Source organism: Ambystoma mexicanum, chromosome 7q (assembly GCF_040938575.1).
Source record: "Ambystoma mexicanum isolate Mex_15411 chromosome 7q, UKY_AmexF1_1, whole genome shotgun sequence".
In the NCBI taxonomy this organism is placed as follows: domain Eukaryota; kingdom Metazoa; phylum Chordata; class Amphibia; order Caudata; family Ambystomatidae; genus Ambystoma; species Ambystoma mexicanum.
The window spans coordinates 794738519-794761710 of NC_090941.1; the positions used below are offsets into that span (position 1 = coordinate 794738519).

The following is a 23192-nucleotide window of genomic DNA, read 5'->3' on the forward strand; positions in this document are numbered from 1 at the left end:
CAGTTTGTCTCATTGGCAATGAAGACATTTCTCAGCAGCTATGGTATTAGGCATATCAAGACAGCAATGTACCACCCCAGGGTCAATGGCCTGGTGGAGAGAGTTAATCGTTTTTTGAAAGAGGGTTTGCAGTTGGCTATGAGGGTGAAACAGCCGTGGAGAGAGATGTTGAATTTCATGACGTGGAATTATGTGACCACACCGCACTCAGTGACTAGAATTTCACCTTTTGTATCTCTTAAAGGTAGGGAGCCAGGAACGAGACTGTGTTGGGGATGGTTGGGAATGGCCAAAGTGGTTCAAGTGGACAGAGAGCAAGTTATGAAATATATCAAGGAGAGCCAGGACAAGAATAAGTCTAGTTTTGATTGTCGTGAGAAGGTAAAAGATTGCGAGTGGAAAGTGGGAGAGTTGGTGTATGTGAGGAATCCAAGACTGGTCAACAAATGTTTGGACAGCAAGTACATTGGTCCTTGCAGAATTTCTGCTGTTAGGAAGGGGGCAGACATCCTGGAGGGGGGAGAAGTATGGTCAAAAGGGAAGATTGGTAGAGCACATGGAATGAGAAGTGGTATGGAAGCAGGAGGCCAGGACAGTCAAGGTGTGGTAAGGAGGGAGGAGGATGATGACGAAGGTGAGGTAAGTAGGGAGGAGAATGAGAGTGTTCAAAACAGTTTGAGTTGTTTTCAGAGGTCCAGATCCAAACTGGTCTGGATGAAAGACTAAGGGCCTCATTCCGACTTAGGCGTTAAGGGGTTTACGACGCCGTATACGGCGCCGACCCTTAACGCCTGATTACAAGGTTCCCTTTGCGGGTTGGCTGTTTAACGGCTGCTTTTTGCAGCCGTTAAAAGCCATGCCGCAAAGGGACCTTGGTGATAATTACGGCACCGTAATTTACGGTGCCGTAATTATCGCCTTTCCCCATTCCCATTATGCCCTATGGGGCAAAAATGGGAATGGGGAAGGGGCCATTGGTGAATGGGGAATTACCGCCCCACTCACCTTGGAATGGGGCGGTAATTCCGCCATCCACCATGGCGGATTTGCAACCTTAGCGGCTCCGCCAAGGTTGTAATGAGGGCCTATGTGTCTTAAATTTAGTGGAAGTAATTTATCTCTGCATATCACATCCTCGGGTGTGATTGTAGGATTATGTGGTTGTTTTTCTGTTATGTTAATTTGATTGTTTTGTTTTATTTTTCTTTATCTATGACTGTATATTTGCTGTTTCCTTAAGGAGAGATATATGTAGTGATTACGTGTTTCGAACGCTGTGTCGCGCATACCCTGCTCTTTGTTTACTTTCATGAGAGCTTGGTTCGCGTGACACAGTGTCGGTTGGCGATGTGGCTGTGGGAGGTTTTGCCTGTGGGCCCGCATAAATAAGCCTGGAGTTTAACCTGAACTCACCGCGTCGGCTCTTATTACAGCACTCTTTCAAAATCTGCATCTCCAAGGTCCACTTAGGAGCTAAGTTTGAAGGCCCTATGGATCCTGCTCTGCACTTAGGGAATCTGGCAGTAGCACTATGCGCCTGCAGCGTTACTTTGGTAATATATCACTTTGTATGTGACATTACCAGCATGGCAGCAGAGCATATTGAACGAGGCATAACTGGGTGCTCTTGCAGTATTTTTGAAGACTGCCCATCATGTGTCCAACCCTGGTAAGGTCATCAATGAGTGGCACAAAGGCGGCCACTTTACATCTATATTTAAGAAACGTAATACTAAAAATGGCCCCGCCTCTCCCAGGACTCAAGCCCTCTTTGCTGACTGCACACAGAAACCAGGGTTAGATCTTTGCACTTAGCACATTGAGACACTCGCATATGGTGAAAAATAAAGAAACACATTCATTTAACATATTCAGCCGACACTTCAGCAGTCGTCACTGGTGGACTGTTGTGTGATTGTGTTAAATACATGCATTTCTCCTGTTTGTAAACTATCTGAGATAGCTCAAGGAAATAAGAATCTACCCCTTGTCTGGCTAAATCAGCAACGCAACTTGAATCGTGAGTGTATCTCAAGAAAATGACACTTATATAGATCTCTTAGCAGAGTGACAGAACTCCAGGATCTGTACATGTGCTGAACAAACATAGTACCCATAAAACATGTCCCATTACTAGAGAAGGTCTAGGTGCAACACAAAGCATGTTTCTTTGCATTCTGCCACTCGGAGTTGATCAATATCCCAAAAATGTCTGTGAAACAAAAAACATGAGACTGAGAGGTGTGGATCCATGAAAATGAAGACCAGATTGTGAAATTATGATCCAATGGGCTTTACTTCTCCCATCATCGTGTCCATTGAAATGGTGCTTCTAAAAAAAATATGGATGCTGTGTTTAATTAATATATGAGCACCTGGGGACCGTCCTAGTGGTGGTAGTGGTGTCCATATAAATCAACATAACATAACATGTTCATTAGTACTGCTTACAAAGCAATTCTGATCCCTTAGTCATGAGTCAATGAAAATCATGTTGAGGGATTTCCACGTGCAAGGGTGTGGAAGCTCTAGCTTTAATTTTCTTTTTTTAAAATTCATAAATATAATTATATGGATAATTCTGGTTCTGAAAGGCAGGTCTGCTAATCAAATCCCCATGTCATAAAGTTCCATGAAAAAAGCAGTATGCATCCATGTGCCTTTGCTGCACCAGTATCCCTGAAATCTGAAGCTCCTGCTGTTCAGTGACAAAATCCAAGTTCAAAGGTCAGATGTACATGTCTGAGAGCTGCTGTGACACACTGTCACTGCAGACAGAGGTGGCATTTTAACTTCTGCAACTCCGATTTACAATATAAAGATTGTGTGCCAATCAGTCTGGTGTCAGGGCAATCTCTAATAATAAGCCGTGCCTGGTTATGGTAAATAAGACAACAGAATGATTAAAGCCACCCAAAGTTGATATCAAACAAGTTTCAACACCCTGAGCTTAGACCAGTGATGTCAAGGCAATGCATTTTCATGAATAGCCTGACTGAGCCCACTGCTCCAATTGAGACAAAAGCCTGGATGCTGCTTTCGTTTGATTCACAGGGAGCAAGCGCAACATCTCCCCGAAGGGCACAGGATCTCTCACTAGGAGAGTTCCTGGGAACCCTACTTGAAAGGTATCTTTCAAAGGATATCTTTACATGGGGGTTGCGCACAAATGGAGCTCTGAATTAAACAGCACGAGGAAGAAGAAGAGTAAGAGTAGCAAAAGAGAAATTATGACATAAGAACAGGTTGCATCATCTTTTATTTCTGTTAAGGCTCTCTTACTTTCTGTCCCCTCTATTTCCCACAGACTTGCCAATCTGGGTATGATGTTAGAAGGCAATAGTCACTTGTTACACCAACAAGGGTTGGACCCTTTATAGCAGGATTGCTTGGAGTGAAATCCCTGTGACATTGTGCTTTTATTAGCAGGGCATCTTCCACTCCTTCCTTGATTCAACTTTGGACATCAGAAAAGATGAAACCACTTTTGGTCATTCCAAAGTCCTCCGACGTAGGGGTGAAGCAGAGCTCTGTCCCCTAAGCACCATGGGGTGAACTTGTGTGGACCAAGTTCTTACACTATGCCAGGTGCTAAACCAGGTGCCTCAGTCGAGGTTAATAAATCCCTAGGTGCCAACCAAACTCCATGAGCTTGGAGTTCAGAGCGAGAAGGGCTCACCTTGCCCTGGAGCCATTGGATTGGGACTGACAGCAACCTGAGAAACTCAAAGCTTTCTCAGCAATCTGGAATCCTATTTTGCCACTTCGAGCCACCTTCATACTGCTGAACACCTTCAAGCCTTCACAGAACCTGGGGTGCTTATTTTGGCTGTCCTTTGCATCTTTGAAGAACTGAATCTTTGAACTGGTTTGACACCATCTCACACCAAAAATGCTCCTTGCTTTCTTCACTTGAATGCCGATTAACTGCTTTGAAGGTACCCAATTTTTAGAATCTTTGAGCACCAGGTTCATCCAAAAGAACCCTGTCTCGACCCGACTTGACCACCAATTTGAACTGCAGGAGCCATTGTGCTACACGTGGACTCGATCCAGCAGAACTATCATTTTGACCCAACTCGACCGTCAACTTGATCCTGTTGGATCCAATGAACTTTATCATCTCAAGCACTGGCTCAAAACCAGACAGAGCTTCATCTCAATGCAGACTCAATACCAACTCTCCCCTGCATCAATGTGACTCATCTAAAAACAAGTTCGACTGTCAAAAAGCACCAAGAAGCACAGGCCAATCCTGTCGCGTCTCCTCAAACAGGTAGAAGGTTCTGATGGGAGGGCCTGGGCCCGGCTGAACTTGACCAGAATGACTTGTACTTGTCTTGACTTATCCTTTAATAACATATCCTTCAAATGGTGGTATTGATGCACATGTTTGCCTAATCATCAATGCTCAAGTTCCCAGAGCGCCATTCTATACCTCTGCTGTCCACAGAGGTGGGTTTTCGTTAATGTGTTTAGGTTGTTCATTGCCTTTTTGATTGATAAATTAAAGCGTATATATTTTTATAGATCCTCGATTAGGCATTTTATTATTTTGGAGTCTTTGCACTATTGCTATTTGGGTTGATACTGTTATCACTTGAAACCTCTCCTGCGAGTATAGAAGGCCCTCCATCCACATTACCACAAAGGGCGAATGAGGTATACCTGTCAGGCCGTGTCTGTTTTACCTTTATGACTGGCATCACTTCTGGTTTAGTAGCATAGTTAGGTGGTTTATCCACTAGTCATCCTTTTACTCCTTTAGAGCAGTAGTGATTTTGTCGCAGTGATGTTATAAAATATGCAAATGTCATGTAGGGGACCGCCAACATTACCAATGACATGCTGTTGGGTACACTGTATGCAGTATGAAACATTTGCAAAGTGGAGGGCAAAAGAAAAGAATACAAACAGGCAAATCGTATTTTCTCTTTTCTTTTACTTTATGTCTTGTAAAAAGGTAAATGATGCCTACAAATGATAATTTGGAGATGTTATTTACTAATTGATTCCTGTTGCCTCTGCCTGATTTTAGTAGGTGATAATGTCAGAAAGTAAGTGCTTTTTTAATCATGTTGTTTTCCATGGTTGTGGGTATGTTTGTGGTCTCTTGTCTCACAGGCACAGTTCTGAGACAGTTGAATGGTACACCGAGTTGCCAACAGGGGATACGTAAGGATGGGATCCTGGAGCTGTTCCAATCACCTCATTGTTCCGGAGTTAGCTGGATTTCGCATTTAAGCAATACCTGTATTAATCAGACCTAAATGATTTCAGGAGGAGACTAGTGGTGGGGCTAGGAAGGGACAGAAAGTGGCTGCCTTTAGCTCCTTCACATCTACCCCTTTGACGCCTACTTAGTGGCTTGTTTCTTTAAATAATACACGTTTGGTTTCAAGCCTTGTGGCATTGAAGGCAGGATATGTTTAATCTACATTGCCACAGAAAGGCACTGCTCGTTCCTGGACTATGGGAGCATGCAAACCAAGATTTGGATCCTACACTTAATCCTGTCATATCACTACCTGCCTAGATTTTGTCTGAATCTTCCTGAAGCTCCAGAACCCTGAACCAAAAGGGGAATGGTGGCAAGAAATCTATTTAAAACTAATATACATGTTTTAAAACTGCGCGTTTGCATGTGTGCATGATTCCAATGTTACTCAATGTGTGGTTGGATGTACTAGACCATTTAATTGTGTGTGAGTGTATGCGAGTGAGAGATTCCGTGTGTGTTCATGATTGCATGGGTATATGTGTGATTAACCAAGTGAGCATCCGAGCACAATGTGTGCATGGGTGTGTGTGTGCTGGGCTGGATGACCACACTGGCAGCATGATGAATGTTATTTTTGTTATTAGTGCCATGTTGACATACAGTGTGTGCAGTATTAGGAAAGTGTTTTACTGTGGCAATACTGGTATATATTGGGGGCAAAGACAGCATGAGGCCGTATTGTGCTGGGCCATGCTAGCCTCTGTCATGGCCACAGGTATTATAAGCATGTATGTTATTATGTCATGCTGGCATATTTTGTGGGCACTGTCGGTAAATTGTTTTATAATGTCAATACTGGCATATATATCGGCACAGGCAGCATGAACAAGTGGTTTACAAGGCCAAGGCCATGCCTGAATATATTGTGGAAAGTAGCATTACAAACATGTACTTTACAGTCACATGCTTGCATATATTGTGGACAACATCCTTACAATGATAATGTTGGCATATATTCTTGGGCACATGCATCATGAAAATGTTATACATGGTGTATGTGATGGCTGGGAGTAAAGCTCAGGGGCAATGTGTTTGTTTTGGAAGCAAGACAAAGCAGAACAACACAGGTTTGAATTCTGGTCCCACGCTTCGAGACTGGTCTCTGGTATTGAGCACATTTTAAAAGATTAATTTGTTAATTATGTGCACTACTGGTGACCTGACAACCATCTATCGAATTTTATTTCATGTTTTTCATGTTTTACCATACAGAATGGATTCTACATGTTATGGCTTTTTAACCAGTTTTTCTTTACTACATAATTTCTTTAAAAAGCAACATTTCCCCCCATTATTCAATCCTTTGGGGTAAAATCGGGATGCAAGTTAGTGAAAAGACCGCAGTAGCAAGGCATTTTTACCTACCACTATGGGTACCAATGTTGCTCAATAAGCTCTTTTATCCTAGAAGGACCAGCTCAGGTCTGCATTTATCTATTGACATTAGGAAATCATGACAAAGTTATAGTCATTATATTTGACCACAAATAATTTATTATTACTTGAGAAATATACAAATATGCTGTACAAACTTAAAACTATAATAAATTAGTTAAAACATATATACCAGAAATAAATAACACATTTTCTGAGCATTTCCTGAAAATTAAACCGGTGCTGTTAGGAAAAAATAACATTTTTAAGAAATAATCTTAAAAGATTTTGAAGTATGTTCTCCTCTCTGCTCCCAATGGGATTCTGAAGTCCTCTCAGCATCCCAACCAGCTGGTAGTCTCCAGTGTGCGAGTGACTTTCTTAGACTTCATGCTGAACTCAAACTGCTTGTGCCCGCTGAAGAAGTACAAAAGTCCTACAAAGAAAAGTTACATGTGTTATTGTACAATAGAAGTGTATCACACATGACTACTATTAAATAATAGTGGTTGAGAATAAACGTCCTCATTCCAAACTTTCCCACAACCCACACCATTGTAGGGATCACAATGATTTGTATCAGGTGATATTTGCCTTTATACAAGGTTGAGAGGAGAGGGTTCATTTCCATGGCCCACTGTACAGGTCATGTGTATCACTGGTCGATTATAAGAGATCATATCGCAGGAAAGTCTATGGGCCTCATTACACGGAAGGCGGTAAGGGTTAACGGTCACCGGTAATGGTACCGGTGACCGTTAACCCTTACCGCCTTACTACTAGGTCCCTTTGCGGGTAGGTACTTTAATGCCTGCTGTTTAGCAGGCGTTAAAAACCAACCCGCAAAGGGACCAGGGTGCTAATTACAGTACCGCAATTTGCGGCACCGTAATTAGCGCCTTCCCCATTCCCATAGAGCCCTATGGGGCAAAAATGGGAATGGGGAAGGGCAATGGGGGAGGGGGAATTACCGCCCTGCCAACCTTGGAATAGGGCGCTAATTCCCCTTTCCACCAAGGCGGTGCCTGTATTTTACCGACATGGACCAAGGTACTAATAGCACCTTGGTCCTCCGCCTACCGTGTAATGAGGCAATTGTTAGTCTTGGCCTTTGATGCTGAATATTTCTGACATTGTTGTTTCCTTTTATTGATAATATTATCAATAACACAGCGGCCACGCCAAAGGAAAGTGAGTGGTGCATCTTGCTAGAAATGTTGTGAATCAACATTCAAATGCGATCTCTCTCTCTTATCAAGTGATGTATTTATACATGTTGGTATCATCCTATGGCTTTGCTGTCTTAGTGGACAATTATTTTGCCTAATAGAGACCTTGATGGTTAAGCAGTAATGTGAGACCATTTCATGAACACGCCATTAAAATGTATTCAAAAGACAGCCTCATTACGTTGTTTCTGATTTAAACCCCAGTTTAAGGGTATATACACTGTCAAGTATATGATCCAGTGCTAATAAAAAATCAGGAAAAACATCTATTCAGAGTTGTTCATACACGAAAAGAACGCTCTGAGTGTCTTGTAAGGACCTTCACAAGCGATGCTCACAGACGTGTGGCGCTCTTGGGGGGACTACATGAAGCAATGCCTGCGCATTAAAGGCCATTGCGCCGTGGCAGTCATCTCTAATTCCAGGGCTCTTTAAGTTGTTGCCTGGATGCCCTTAGGTACACCATAAGGCATTTTAATTCCTCTTTATCTTCCAAGGGCACGATTTGGTTGAGCCAGAGGTGTGCATGGTGTGATGACGTGTGCTTTAGACAATCTACGACGGTCAACTTGTCATCCTAAAATGCAATCCCAAAGCCCAGTCACTGTAAACATAATCCCAACATCACTATAACATTAACCACCTGTAGTTCTTGAAAATAATACAGTTGCTCATGTTCTGTAATTAAACAGATTGCGAAGGAAAACTGTGCACAGGTGTTTGCCAATAGCTTTGTATGACCACAACACTAATGTGCATATCTATACATTATTACATTAACCATAAGCATATATAAACAGTTAAACTACAGATCCACTTGTAGAATATCAGGTATACTCCCCCATGGCCGGAATCAATGGAATATGTGATGCACCGCCTCATTACGAGTCAGGCGTTAAGGGGTTAACGGCGCCATAAACGGTGCCGACCCTTAACGCCTGATTACAAGGTCCCTTAGCGCCATGGTGATTTTAACACCTGCTTTTTGCAGGCGTTAAAATCCATGGGGCTAAGGGACCATGGTGCTAATTACGCCACTGTAATTTACGGTGGCGTAATTAGCGCCTTCCCCACTCCCATTATGCCCTATGGGGCAAAAATGGGAATGAGGAAGGGTAAAATGGGAAATGGGGATTTACCGCCCCACTCACCTTGGAATGGGGCGGTAAATCCGCCATCCACCATGGTGTAAACATAGTTTAGACCATGGTAGTAAGAGTACGACCCAGGCGGTAATTTACCGCCTGGGTCTAGCACCATTGCTTTACAGGACCCCGTTGTGTAATGATCTCGATGGTTTTAACGGATTCCTCTGCTTACCGTTATCCTGGAAAACTGCATGAACTTTTTGGCCAATTCCTGGGAAGTCATCTTCTATCCTCCTTGGCGAGTCTTGGTCCATGGTCTGGCGGGCTTCGTCATAACTATAGGAAGAGATTAGGGACAAAAATAGTGTCTGTGAACCAAAAAATTGGGTTTCAGCTGAGCAGGAACAGCATTAAAATGAAACATAGTTTAATTGCTGTGCAGTATGCCACTTTAAAGACATACATTTGCCTTCATCTCTGTTTAGAGAATGCACAATGGAGAAATGTGTACAGTTTAGTAATTCTAAAGAAAAAAAAAACATAATGCTTCAAAAGATTAGCGATGAGCAAACACTCTTCTTCGAAAAGTGACCATTTGCTATTTTAATCAAGACTTAAGATGTGGGCAGCACAGTCCACTGAACAGCTTTCAAAAACAGGCCACCGATCCAATAGCGCATGTGATCCACATGAAAACACATATATGTTATGGAAACTGAACCCAGACACTCTATTATCCTTACCTCCAGTATTGATCAGCTACAAAGAAGAAGGTTTTGTCGGTGTCCTGAAGATGCACCGCTGCATCGATCTTCTTCACGGTTTTTGGGAATCCAAGTTTGTAGATGTTTCTAGGGTAACTTGGCAGTATGTCGAATCCCTGAAGAGCCCAGTATTTGTATCCTTGAAAAAAACAGATAGAAGTGACCATTAGCAACAATGGCAGTTTCAGGGTGATCTTTATTACAGCACACGCAGCACATGCATTAATGGTTCCGTTTCAAGGAGACATGCCTGTTTCAAAGCAACTCCTGAACTGTGTCTTAAGATCATAGAAACATCTGAGTGGAATACAGCCAGCACAGAGCTCAGCTTGCTTCTCCTCAAGCTTGCAACTGATAAGATGTCACCAGAGTCAACTCACCAGAGTCAACTCTATTCAGTTGTAGCTTGATAATCACTCAACTGTTTAATGCTAGGTCCACAGTACCCATACACCCACATGCACCAACATGCAAAGTGTTCCTGGCTAAACATCATTGCTGGACAAAGATGAAACTGATGCCAAGCGACCAGCCAGTATGTGTTGCAGCTTCTCTGGCCTTGGTGCAACATGAATTTTATTACACATGTTTTAAATATCTTCTTGGATTATGACCCCATCTCATTGCCTTTCACTCTATGGTGCTGGCCCATTTCTAGATGAAGGGCTCACAGTTCTATACTCCACTACTTTTAAATGTATACACATATACTCATTCCTCAATGTAGTGCTCTGGGAAGTGTTTAGTGAATTATTTAGCTGCTACATTTATTCATTCCATCAACGGTTGTTGTTTTACAGATAGCGTAGATTAGGAATGTCAAATCTCAATGTTCTCTGTAAATTCAGAGTGATTTAATTACATTGATAGAATATGAGTTTTACTCAAACACATACCATAGACCGAAAGTAATAATAAGGGCAGGCTGTTATCAATACCGGACTACACTTACATAATAATAATATCTTGTGCGTGGTGTTTCATGCTGGATTACTCCAACTTCTAAGCACTGAAATACTAGCTGCTATTGCTAGCCAGTGTAATGGTACTCCATTTATCATCTTCAGAAAGATGAAAGGCGGAGTAGGCCCTGCCTAGATTCGAACTGGTGAATTGCATACTTAAATCATCACTGAACATGCACATACCTTTGAAGAGGAACACCTGGTCCTTCTCTTGATTTTCATAAGCAGCCTGGATCCCAGATGGCAAAGATGGCCAGAATGATGCAATTGTATATTTATTAACCTCTGAGGCCCTGGGGATCTTACGCCACAAGAAGCTGTTTGAGAAAATAAAGGTTTAAAGGTTCATTAGAATGACAAAAATGGCGAATCAATTAGTTTCATTTAATCAGTGCAATGTTTAATTAGCAAAGTCTATCAGTAAGGCTGGACAGATTCTTTTTAAACGAAAAGATAAACAAATGCTATTTTGCCAAGAGGAGTTGGGGAGAGTTTGTGATAATGATCAGCGAAATAAAGGTCATTTGACAGTCCACACTAAGGCAAATATCAGGTCAAAATCCAACAGTTTCCGCTGAGACCAATTCAATGAACCCTACCTATTTGTCATCAAGTAGCCAATCGCTCAGGTAGGTGTGGAGGGTTGAGGTGCAGCCAACAAAACATCATTCATACGTGGTCATTAACAAAGCACAGCCAAAGGTATAAAGAAAGCCTTCATGATTGTTCCCTACATATTTAACACCCAGGATTTTGGCAAATTATGCATTTTTGGAATCTAACCATTTTCATCTTTTCCGAATGTATTATATTTTAAAGTGAAAGGTGGGAATGAATCATTTGTCGCATGCAATATTTACCTGTCTTTGAAGAAAAGGGTTTCTCCACGTAATGTAGTGACGGCATCAAAAACAAGTGCTGGGTCACAGTTGGATGGGCTGGTGGTTGGAGTGGTAGTTGTTGGCGTAGTTGTGGTAGTCGGATTAGTAGGAGGTGGTGTTCTTGGGAGGGGATTTGGAGATGGACCTAACAAATGGAAAAGTAGACTCTTTCAGAATCAATGTGAAATATTACGTGATCAAAATTGATGCAAATAAAAGAGGCCAACCTTTTAAACATGTGCTTGCATATCATTACAAGCCAACAATAGTTTAAATAACATAGGATTTCTTGGTCATAAGCATACGTTTTATTATAGGATTCTGAGTTCAGCTCACCATAAATGGCTTGAATGCCATCAACATCGTCCTGGGGAAGTTGGAACTGGGTGGGGTCGGTGTAGGAGTAGGTCGGGTACATCAGGGCCCTGCGGTCGTTGGAGTGAGACAGACCCAGTGAATGGCCAAACTCATGAGCAGCCACAAGGAACAGGTTGTATCCTGAAAAAACAAAGTGTAAAAAGATATAAATGTCCTCAAATTGAGATCAGTAATGTAACAAGGCATAAAACAAGAGAGCGGGAGCCCCTCTACTGAGAATGAACATGGGTCAGACAGCCTGTTCTATGGAATGTCTTCCACTCGGGAGGGTCTACACCACGTTTCAGCTACTACACCCTTCACAGATATCCTTTTGCATCTCAGTCTGGTCCCAGCCGCAAGGAGAGTCCAGCAGCAAAATGCTGTTGGTACTCTTGTTCAGAGGAGAATTGCCTAGCATTTCGGTTCTGGCACGCCCACGTGGGTGGTACCAGACTATTATGCAAGTGGGTATCTCTAGTATTTGAAAGGTACCCTGAGCCAAAACGTGGTCGTGGACCCTCCTGAGTGGGCACCTCCCCAGAGAACAGGTTATTTGGACGTGTTCATCATCGATAGAGGGGCTTCCAGACCTCTTTTTCAATGATTATGTGTTTATTTTGTATTTGTTTATTAGCATTTTGATTATATTTGTTTTAAAATACTTAGTAAAATGAGCACTAGTACTATGTCAAAAATAGTACAAATAGCATCATAAGAATATTAAGCAAACAATAATAAGCAAATGGTAATGGAATGGCTATTGTGGTCATCCAGGACCTGCCAGAACTAACAACAGCCTTCCAAGTCATGGCCAAGCCTACTGGAGGCAACCTTTACCGGGGCCACTGAGCATACATGTGCCTACCACTGCAAGTCTCCATAAGTGGTCCAGCAAGGGTACAGCACTGTCATTTCCCTAGCACAGAAGGGCTGTACATGTGGAAGTTACAAAAGAAATCTGAAGGCAAGAACAAGGTGCTCCTTATTGCCTTAAGCAAGTACTGGATATTTGACTGCACATTGTCAATGTTCTCAACAATAAAAAGGCAATTGATGTAATTGATCTGGCTGTGTATATTCGAGGAGACAAACAAGACCTCAAACAAAGGTAAATGTTCAAAACATGTTGACAGTATCTTCCCTTTGAGCTAAAACATGTCTGATTACACTTATAACAACAGTTTATGAAATACTGTATAGAATATTCTTATTTTAATCACATTATTTTTGCTAAAAGAGGCACTTTAATATTCAGTGGCGATGGAATAAAAATGCATTCATTTTGGCGCGAACGCCTGTCCCCCTTGGTGCGCCCACTATCTTTATCTATGTCTAACAGCTATGTTGATGTAAACAATGAAAACATTCTCAATAAAATGTTTTGCTGGAAAAAAATTCATTCATTTTAAAAACAAGTTAAAGTGTTGATTCAAACCAAATTAACTTTGATTAAAAATGCTGTCATGTTAAGTAGGATAGCTTACGCGTAGAGAGAATGTCCACTACACCCCAGCATTTAATGTGGATCAGACAGATTAGAATTGAAAAATTATGAAAGTCTTACATGTCATGAAGGATGCCACAGAATATACAAGTGTATGACAATGTACTTTCTATGATAGAATGCATTTTTGGACATATAACTATCAGGATAGATACATGTTTATGGTGATATAGGAAGATGTAGGAAGTAAGGTATGTACTAGCAGGTAAACTATTGGATCTGAAATATTTTCCGAGTCCATTAATAAAATCTGTTATACATTTAAATATGTTTAATACATTAGATACGCAAAAGACTCTTTAGGCAGACCTCACGCTAGCCAAATCCACGACTACATTTTATAAGCTTAGATACTTTTTATTTAGTACTTCATTGTTGCTTGTGTTACAAAGGGAACACTGAAAGAACTAATTTATACATGGTCTGTAATCTTTTATTAATTAAAATATATGCTTATGGGGTCATGATTTTAAATATTGACTATTCATGAAGTTGTGTTCTTCTAAATAAAAAAGTTCTAGACGATGAATCTGACGCAGGCATGAAAAGGTTCACACAATATTGTGCACCAAATTGTATCAATGTATTGTCTACACTTTAATAGTTACATTACCTAAAAGCTGTGCATTTTTTTTAAATATCAATATTAAAATACAATTAGGCCAATCTCACCAAGAGATATAATCAGAAGGGGGCTTAATGTGTCCTAAGTGAATGGCTTCTCATCTGCTTATTAATCGTAAAGCTACCAGTCCACATTTGCAACTTGTGCTCACCCATGACACAATCCGATGAGTACGGCACATTTGGGGATTTGTCAGATATGGGTATCACCTACCAGCTGACTCTTCAGTCCAGGTTTCATCTTCATCGAAGTGGGCGTCTCCACCAATCCCATTCCCAGGGGCGAAGGCGTGGGCAAGGGTTCCATGAGGGCCATCAAACGGGTAGAAATCACCATGCACTGGAAATAGAAAATGGGAGATGAGCTTCATCTGCAGGAGTACAGAGCTGAGGCATGGTATACACTCATAGAGTACACAGGACAGGATGACCTCTGCACACCAGTCTAGTCATACCTCCTGCTCCAAAGGAGATCTGGATATCAGCTGTGCCATCGTAGATCCGGGTAAAGGTCAGCGGGGTCACATCACTCCAGACCTTCAAGGCTCTCTGGATGGCTGTATCCACATCTGCCTGATCCATGTCCGGAGTGTAGTTCAAAATTCTGTTTTACATAAAAATTAAAGCAGATAAGTTAGTTGTGTTCGTACAATCTCAAACAATTAAATTAAGGATTTCATTAACTCAAAAAAAGTGTTTGCTGTTTTCTTACCTGTAGGTCAAAGCGGTTGTTCTCCATGCAGGACGACCAGGGAAAAGGCTGTATTCACCGACATCGTGAACTCCACACCGGGGCTTGTGCATCACTTCTAAGGTGTTGGAGTCCAGCTTCCCGGTCACCTCCAGGCCAAAGAACTCCTGCATCTGCTGAAGCTTCTTAGAGAAAGGGCTGCCCTTCTTTCTTGCAACGGGTGTTCCATCTGTGTTGAGGCTGTAGAATTTCCTTAGATATTCCTGAGAGAAAAAGAAGCTGCACCTTAGAAATGTGGTTCTTAAGGTGCAAGTATGGCTTCCTGTCCTATAGTTCACCTCAGTCCTCATTCCATGCGTTCCATTGCATTGGCATACATGCTGTTGGGTTAACCAGGCTTCTCTTCTGAGGGCAGTCTACTGGAGCGCCGCCTAAACATTGCAAACCATAAGCGCTGTAGTACAGCTTCAATGGGTCTGATTTTCAAAGCGTTTTGCGATTGAGCAATTGTAAAGCGCTTTTGCAAGTCAGCCCCAATGTGGGCTATTGTTTTCTTCTTCTTCTTCTTCTTCTGATATGATCTGCCTGTGCCTGTGCGCCACATATATTCTTGTAAGGGGACTCTGGATATTCGACGGCTTCACTCCTATTCACTTCCATATTCACTTTAAAATACACTGGCTGACCCTCAAGCACAGGGGTAGGACTGGCCTATATGGAACTCTGGAGATCACCCCGCAGGCCTCTACAGCCTTGGCCATTTTATTTCCACATGTTCTCATAGGAAAAGGGTTGGGCTTACTCAAAATGTGTAATATGGGGCCACTTTGAAAATGATTTGCAGAGCCTCTTTTGGTTCCCAGTCCACCCCTGCTTAAGCCACTTTTCCAATCTCTGCACAAGACCCTAGAGTAGGTGCTGAAGGTCACTGGACTCATATAGGAAAGCGGAGGGAACTTAATAGGCTAATGTTCCATCGTACTACATGTCCAAATCAAGCTTTGAGACTGCAGGCAACCCCCTATCCAGGGACGTCATTTCACCAAAATGCCAGGGGTAGCGGAAGTGAAATCACACGACCCTTGACCTCTGACATCACAGGAAGTGATGCCATTTGACCCCCACCCCGAAGTGACATTCCGAGAAGCGATGGAACATGACTTTTCAACCATTGACAAATAGGAAGTGGCATCACATACCCTTGTTTCTAAGTACACTACGAAAAATATGGTTATGATATCTCTGTAATGTTATATGCATTTCATACAAGAATGGATCACCATATGTATCATTAATCAGTGTTTATAGGCCCATATTACCAAATAACTGTGAATGCAAGCAGACGTCCAAGTGCAATGATAACGATATGTTATTATATAGCACTTAAGCGCTTTATATAGAACTAATATACATACAATATCACCTGACCTGTGTTGGTACTCATTTATCAACCTCAGAAGGATGAAAGGTTGAGTTGGCCTTGCCGGGATTGGAACCTGAAACCTGCAGATCACTCACACATCGCAGCAGCGAGCGCTCAACTCATTGAGCTATCTTACCACTATAGCTATCTTACTGTCTATAGTAAAATGAGCAATTGCATGTCAGAATGCTCTCAAAGTCAGAAAGCAAATTACACTCTATAGTGGATACCATTAAACTGGTAACTGAGATGTGACAGTAGGCCAGTTCATCTGCAGGTCTGGTGCAAAGTTGGCCACGTGTCAAGCCTGTGTGAATCACCTCAAAGGTTGGCAAAATACATACCATTCGGAGGGTTCATAACTGTGTATTAAAGAATTTAGAGTAGCGCAGGGAAAGTAGCACACTCACATGCCATCCCTTACTCTGTGCACTCTTTACCTCGTACATGTAAACAAACATCCTGAACAGCATGCCATGGAGATAGGAAAGATAGACACATTACAACAAAGCATTAATTGTGGCACAATAAAATCAATGCTTTGGTCAAACATTTCTACACTGTACACAGCCTTTTAGGCACAAAGATTTTGTCAAGTGACAGAGGACACTGAGATGGAATGTCTCGTGATGATTGTAACAGAGACAATGGCAAAAAAAAACATTCTACAACTGCAACTTGCGAAAAGCAAAATACATAGGGCCTCATCACGAGTTGGGCGGTAGCGCCAGCGCTATTACCACCGGCGCTATTAGCCCTACTGCCAAACCCCCATCGCTATTAGCACTGGATCACGGGTTTGGCGGAACTGTTAGTGCCCATTCCCCAATGGGCCCATTCGGGAATTTCTCATTCCCATTGGGCCCAATGGGGAAAATGTGCGCTATTTCCGCCGGCAGATTTCCCACCGGCGGTAATAGCGCCAAAAATCATCAAATTTGCTGAAGGTTTCCCCCCAGCTCAGAGCTGGGGGGAAATCCACCAAAGCCATGATCTGGCGGACCCTTAAATACGGCGGTAATAGCACTACCACCGCATTTAAGGGTTAGCGCCAGACTCGTGATGAGGCCCATAGTGCGAAATGGATGCTTATTCTAGTCTAAATGCTTTTTGAACAGTTTTTGTCTGTGTCGTGAATTTGAGGTGTTTAGGAATTGACTAAATCAGTTAATAACCCCCTGAAGTGTGCCTGAAATAAACCTTTAATGATTATAGAATATTATTGTATAGAATTCCAGCAGACAAATTATTTGTTATTATTATTCTTTCTTATTTAGGGTCACTGCTCAAAGGATTAAACTTGTGGAACCTCCTATTTTTTTTAGAGGCCTGCACAAAAAGGCTAGCCAATCCAGAAACAAAGAGCCATATGGCACTGGCCACAGCCCAGGAACTTCGATTTAAAAAAATAAAACATTAAAAAATATATCTATTTTAGGGGTAGCAAGGGAAACCATAGGGGTAGCAAGGGAGAGCTTAGTGCAACCTCTGGTGACCCCCAAATGACATCCTTGCCCCTAGCCCCCAGCCACCACTTCAACTCCAACACACCATGTTCCTTTTGAGGAAAGCGACCTTCAGTCAGGATTGGTTCTGCAAGGTCGTTCTGGGCAGCTGCATAGGGTTTTTTGCTAGGAAAGGTGCCAAAATGATCAGCCCTTCCTTCAGATGAGAGATGGCTGCCGGGTGACTGCAAATGAAAATCTTTAGTCCTTTCACCTTCAATTTCAGTTTTATTAGTGTGATTTATTGTTTTGATTTTTTTTTTCATTTTGGTTTGGTAGCATTTTAGATGTGTTTTAAGGTGCCTGCTTCCCCTCGGGATATGCAATTCTAATGTTCATCTCACATCTTTTCCTATTTAAACAATAAGGTGCATTGTGGTTAAGGTGTTATAGTTACATTTCTAAGCTCTCATGCATGTTCTTGTAAATTCCTAACGTGCATTGCAATCCCTCAGAGGGAGGCCAGTCCAAATAGGTTTTCGCTACCGAGCTGGTGGAGGTAGAGGTGTTGCTGTGTAAACAACTTTACATTAAAATGTAGATCAACCCTGACTTCACAACATTAATAGTCACTGGTCGGCTAGTGCTAAAAATTGGTCAAATGCTTTGATAATACGGAATGGAGCAAATAGGTTTTGACACAAGCCATTTTATCTAAAAGCGGGTTTGCTGCAGGACCGAAATGATCAGACTGTAGATGCATATATGTCTGGTGCTTTACACTTCTTGTCATACCACGCAGCAAACATAATAAACAAAGCAGGGTGCTTCATTTTTGCCGCAGTGATTTTTTTTCATAATAAGGTTTGGGGATCTACTTGTTTTCTCCATTCCATATCATAAAAGCAGCAAATCTGTTGCAAACGGAATTTGCTCCATTAAAGGTGACATGCATCGTACACAATTATATACAGTGTGGTTTTGCAGGAACTTTGAACCAGTTTAAATACAGTTAGCACTAGGGCAAAAATTGATGTAGTGAATAAACAAAATATTCTTGAAATGCCTTTTTCATCAGGGAACTGTTTGCCCTAATCCCTGTCCTTTGCCCCGCTGCAAATACGCGTGGAAAACATAAATGTTTGCACTTGCTCAATGCTTGCTCTAATGCTAATTGCATTTGCACAGATGCAGAGTTTATGTAATGTGGCGGCTGTTGACAGTCAAATTCAGTTAAACCCCTGCATCCTAAAATCTGGAAGAATGTGTGGAAAACAACAGAATGTACAGAAAATATGGTACTTATATAAACTAAGACATGTGCCTATGATATAGACATGTTTTTGGATGCTTATCTTTCAGAGACTGTCAAGCGTTCCAGCACTCACCTGGGCCAGCTCGATGTTTCCCTCGGGTTCTGCGGTCACAGGCAGGGCGGGGAAGGCATGTGTGCAAGCCGCGCACAGGAGCAGCAGCAGCGGGCAGGACTTCATCTTCTCTTCCCTCTTTGGTGTTCCTTGTGTTCAGGGAAATGTGGAGCTCTCCTGGGTGTCTGCCTGTCCACCTCTCTGGCGCCTTTTATACAGGTCCTGTCGGATATAGCATGCGTCACGCCTCGCGCTTCCTCCAGGGACAAGTTAAAACACATAAAACGCGTTCCAAGAGCCTCCTTGTTGGTAAAACCCCTCGATGTCGCAACCCTTTAACGTGATTAATATCCAGGAAGAGGGGTTTCAGGGACGAATTCCCCTTCTTGCAAAGGAGGTACTCTACGGGAAAAATATAGTTTTTTTAGTAATTACTGTGCCAACTGCAATATTTTGGAGCACACGGTCATATTTCAACACAGCGTTTCAGTGAATGGGCCTCATTACAAGGTTGGAGGTAGCCTTGCCAGAAAACCGGCAAGGCTACCTCCAAATTTGCAAGAAAGTCCGGCACCCGCGAATGGGCAATTACCTGGGTATTCCGGCCCCGCCCGACCAATAATTGCCCTTTCCCAAGTGCCGGAGTCGGGTGATACCCATTCCCATTTGAGCCCCATAGGGCTCAATGTGAATGGGGATGCCTGTAGCACCAGCACCGTTCATTACCGTGCTGGTTCTAAAGACAAGGGGCCTCATTATGAGTATGGAGGTAGCCATGGTGCTATTAGCGCCACGGCTGCCCCATACCGGGCTCCAATACCGGGTTCCTTCAATGGGGAATTACCTGGTCATTCCAACATTGGAGGACCCGGTAATTCCTCCTTGAAGGAACCATTCCCCATTCCCATTTGAGGCCCCATAGGGCTCAATGGGAATGGGGAGGGAGGTAATAAAGGGCACTTTACAAATGGCCCGTTATTAGCTCCCTCTTCCCCTCGCAGGATCCGGAAAGGACATCTGGTTTTACCAGACGTCTGTTCCGGGTCCTGCAAAGGGAACCTCGTAATAGGCGCTCCCATAATGAAGGGTGCCGGTCCCGTACCGGCACCCTTCATTACGGGACCACCAGGGTTGTAATGATGTCAGACCTGGCGGAATGAAAGGCACCCGCGAGCACAACTCAGAGTTTGCCGGTCTGGATACAACAGTTTCGGTAAGCTTACCGGTACCGTTGTACCCAGACGGGCAAACTCGTAATGAGGCCCATTTAATGACTGTAAGAATATTGCTACAGAATGTGCACTGCAGCAAAGTATGAATCAGCAGCCCCCCCCATCACTTTCTTGAGTGCAGTGACCCACGGCCCTTACTGCTACTTGCATGTATTCAATATGTCCATAAACCATTGGCAGGTTCGCTGTCTGCCTTTTGTGTTTTACTCATCATTAGCAACCATTTAATGCATCTTGATTGTTAGGCAAGATTGTGTGCAGTACCCTCTGGGAGACTACATCAATCGTGACCTCCTGACAATGGGAAACCATCCTTTAGTATAAGTCTGTCCTACACAGGTTGGTAGTGTGGTTGAGCAGCCAGGCTTATCTCAAGAGGGTCAATGTGAGCAGTAGTGTTTTTACACAGAGATCTACAGTGACAAGTGTTCAAATAAACTCTTACATTCAAGATTTCTTGATTACATAATCAATAATTTATATAACAGTCAGTTCAATAAGCCTTCTTTAGAAGGAGCAATATTATAGTAACATAGAAAAACACCTCAAAATACACACAGCAAGTACCCATTTGGGATGGCACACAGAGGGCCTCATGAGTGTGACGGAAAGGCAACAATGACGCCGGTAGTGCTACCGGCGCTGTTATTACCTCTCCACCACACTACGAGTTCTGCTCACTGGTGCCGGACTGCACGTCTGGTCTGACCAGGCGTGCATACCGGAACCCGTGAACAGAACTCATGATTGCACCTGCACCGTTATAAACTGTGCCGGTGCAACCATGCTTCAGACCCCCATTCTGCCCTATGGGGCAGAATGGGGATCGGGAGGCCGGCCATAACAGCACCCGCAAATGGGCAATTACCGTGTCCGCCAAACTCGGCATGACCCGGTTACTGCCCTTTCGCGGGTGCCTGATAAGGCGTGCTTTAATAAGGGCACGGCTACCGCCAGAGTTATAGTGAGGGCCAGACACTTCCTACTCTATCAGGTGACTTAAATAGCTAGGACACTGTGGACAATAATATATCACTGGTACATTTAGAGCAGTACTGAGTGGTATGTGTTAGGAAAAATTTCGTAATCATATGTAATTTTACCTCCGTGTGTCAACCCCCAAACCTTTTGCTGCTGTTAAGACACCATTGACTGACTTTGCCAGAGATGCACAGCCTTCAGCTACACTCCTGTGGACATTTTCTCACTTCTTATGGGGAAACTGACATGCCCTTAAGACAGTCAGTACTGGACAGTGGTCGAAGTGTAAGAAAAGAAGTAGTGAAGCTATGTTCCCTACAGGCCTGCCCAGCCCCTCACAAACCAAATCGCCCTGCCCCCTCCCACACACAATACAAACCCCCAACCACATTTGCCTGCAGTTTAAGGGAATGTTCAGTGCAGTGCACTGAAAGTGCAAGTTACAACCTCTTCCTACACTGTTATTTTAAAACGAAACCGTTCCGGAACGGTTTCTTTTTAAAATAAAAGTATAGGAGCTGTAAAACTTAATTTAAAAAAGTATAGGCGCACCGCTCCCGTCCGCTCCCGCTCACTTCGACCACTGGTACTGGAAGACTTTGTTTCCCGTAGTCCTTTCCTCACGTTGCAGGTTTTGTGCAACATGTAACAAGTGTGCAATGTATCTTACCATACAGCCCACTTGGTTCTCTAGTCATTTCCAAAGGCCCTAGAAACTCTCTCTGGACTTTTTATGAACTATGCAGATGTGTCATGGACAGGGCTGGTGGCAGCTATAGTTTTGCATTATTTTTAACACTTTCCTGCCAAGTTAACCACGTTAACCGTGTTTGGCACGAATAGGTGGCCTGGCTCCAAAATGGCCATGCCACAAGGTTCTTTGTCCTGTCCTTTGGCCATCTTGCCCCTTCACCTTCCCCAGGTGGAGCCAACTCAGGTCAGTCCTTATTTGGTTATGCACTTTCCCACAAATCCCAATGCTTTTGCGGGCTTCTGCATGCCTTGTGCGTGTGCCTCCGGGATGTGGGCTGGGATGCCAGAGAGTCTGGAGTGCCCTGAATGCCTGGGACCACCGTGGTCCGTGATTGGTCCACGTATGGAGTGTGTGTTTGTGAGCAGATCTCCCATTGGGTCCCCTCCGGTTTTGGAAGGAAGGGAACTTTGGATAAGAGGAGGCTGAAAACACCACTACCATGTCGATCTCCTGAGTTCACACCAAACAAAGGATAGAAGCCAAGTATCCAGCAACTACGTAGCTGTGCCGAGGAATCGATGGTGACCGCTGGAAGGGTTGACACCCTGAGCCCGCTGTCATCCCGTTGGACCCCTCTGCATCTGGTCATCCTAGAAGGTCTGCAAAGATGCTTCGACCCATTGGAATAGTGGGACCAACTATGCTCGGCACCTTCATCAAACCCTGCAAGTAAGCTTTCTCAGAAGTGTCCTTGGGCCAACCAGTAGACTGACCAGATTACCAAGTTGCTTTGCTCTGTCATGGTCGCCGTTTAGAGGAGGCCCTCAAAACTTGGTATACTGCTAGCTCTGTGTCCACGGTAAACTCACACCGAATTTCATACACCTGGCATTCCCAGGTCTGCAGTGAGACGAGTGTGCCAGGACCGGAGTAAACGCGGTTACCATGTTGCCCTGCAGCGGCAACGACCTGTGCAAGTTCGCTGCATTTGTGACCCTCTTGCCCCTGAAGCCTGCTGCAGTGAAACTGGGTCCATTCAGCCTCCCGGAGCAGAGAAATTGCCACTATCCCATTTGGGAATCATTGCTGTATCTCAGGAACTACAAGGTGCCGAGACGTCCTTTTTGCCGCATTGGAACCTGCCAGCAACGTGGACTGAACTGGCGAAGTTTGGGTCTGCCGGCATCGGGGACTGATTTTTACACACAAGTGGCTCCTGAGGGCACCGTTCCTTTCCACAGCTATTGTAAAAATAGCAACTCGATCCCACACTCTCAAACTGCCTCTGC

General features: G+C 43.4%; 1 protein-coding gene across 1 annotated transcript; it reads right to left on the bottom strand.

The window, feature by feature from the left end:
* Nucleotides 1–6752: 6752 nt before the first annotated feature.
* On the bottom strand, nucleotides 6753–19186 carry LOC138527761 (matrix metalloproteinase-18-like). Its single transcript, XM_069639044.1, has 10 exons — nucleotides 19018–19186; nucleotides 14783–15024; nucleotides 14526–14674; nucleotides 14285–14410; nucleotides 11919–12080; nucleotides 11562–11727; nucleotides 10885–11018; nucleotides 9716–9875; nucleotides 9205–9308; nucleotides 6753–7091 (listed from the first exon to the last, which is right to left on the bottom strand). Exons 1-10 carry the CDS (start codon nucleotides 19120–19122, stop codon nucleotides 6991–6993), a joined length of 1449 nt encoding a protein of 482 aa, XP_069495145.1. The 5' UTR covers nucleotides 19123–19186; the 3' UTR covers nucleotides 6753–6990.
* Nucleotides 19187–23192: the final 4006 nt, after the last annotated feature.

Bases quoted from the DNA above. Each gene is read 5' to 3' on its own strand.
- LOC138527761 (XM_069639044.1), bottom strand. From the start codon at position 19,122: ATGAAGTCCTGCCCGCTGCTGCTGCTCCTGTGCGCGGCTTGCACACAT. The intron at 14,675-14,782 runs GTAAGAAAACAG...TATGTAAAACAG, and splicing joins ACAACCGCTTTGACCTACAG to AATTTTGAACTACACTCCGG. The intron at 11,728-11,918 runs GTGAGCTGAACT...TCCATTTGTTAG, and splicing joins TGGCATTCAAGCCATTTATG to GTCCATCTCCAAATCCCCTC.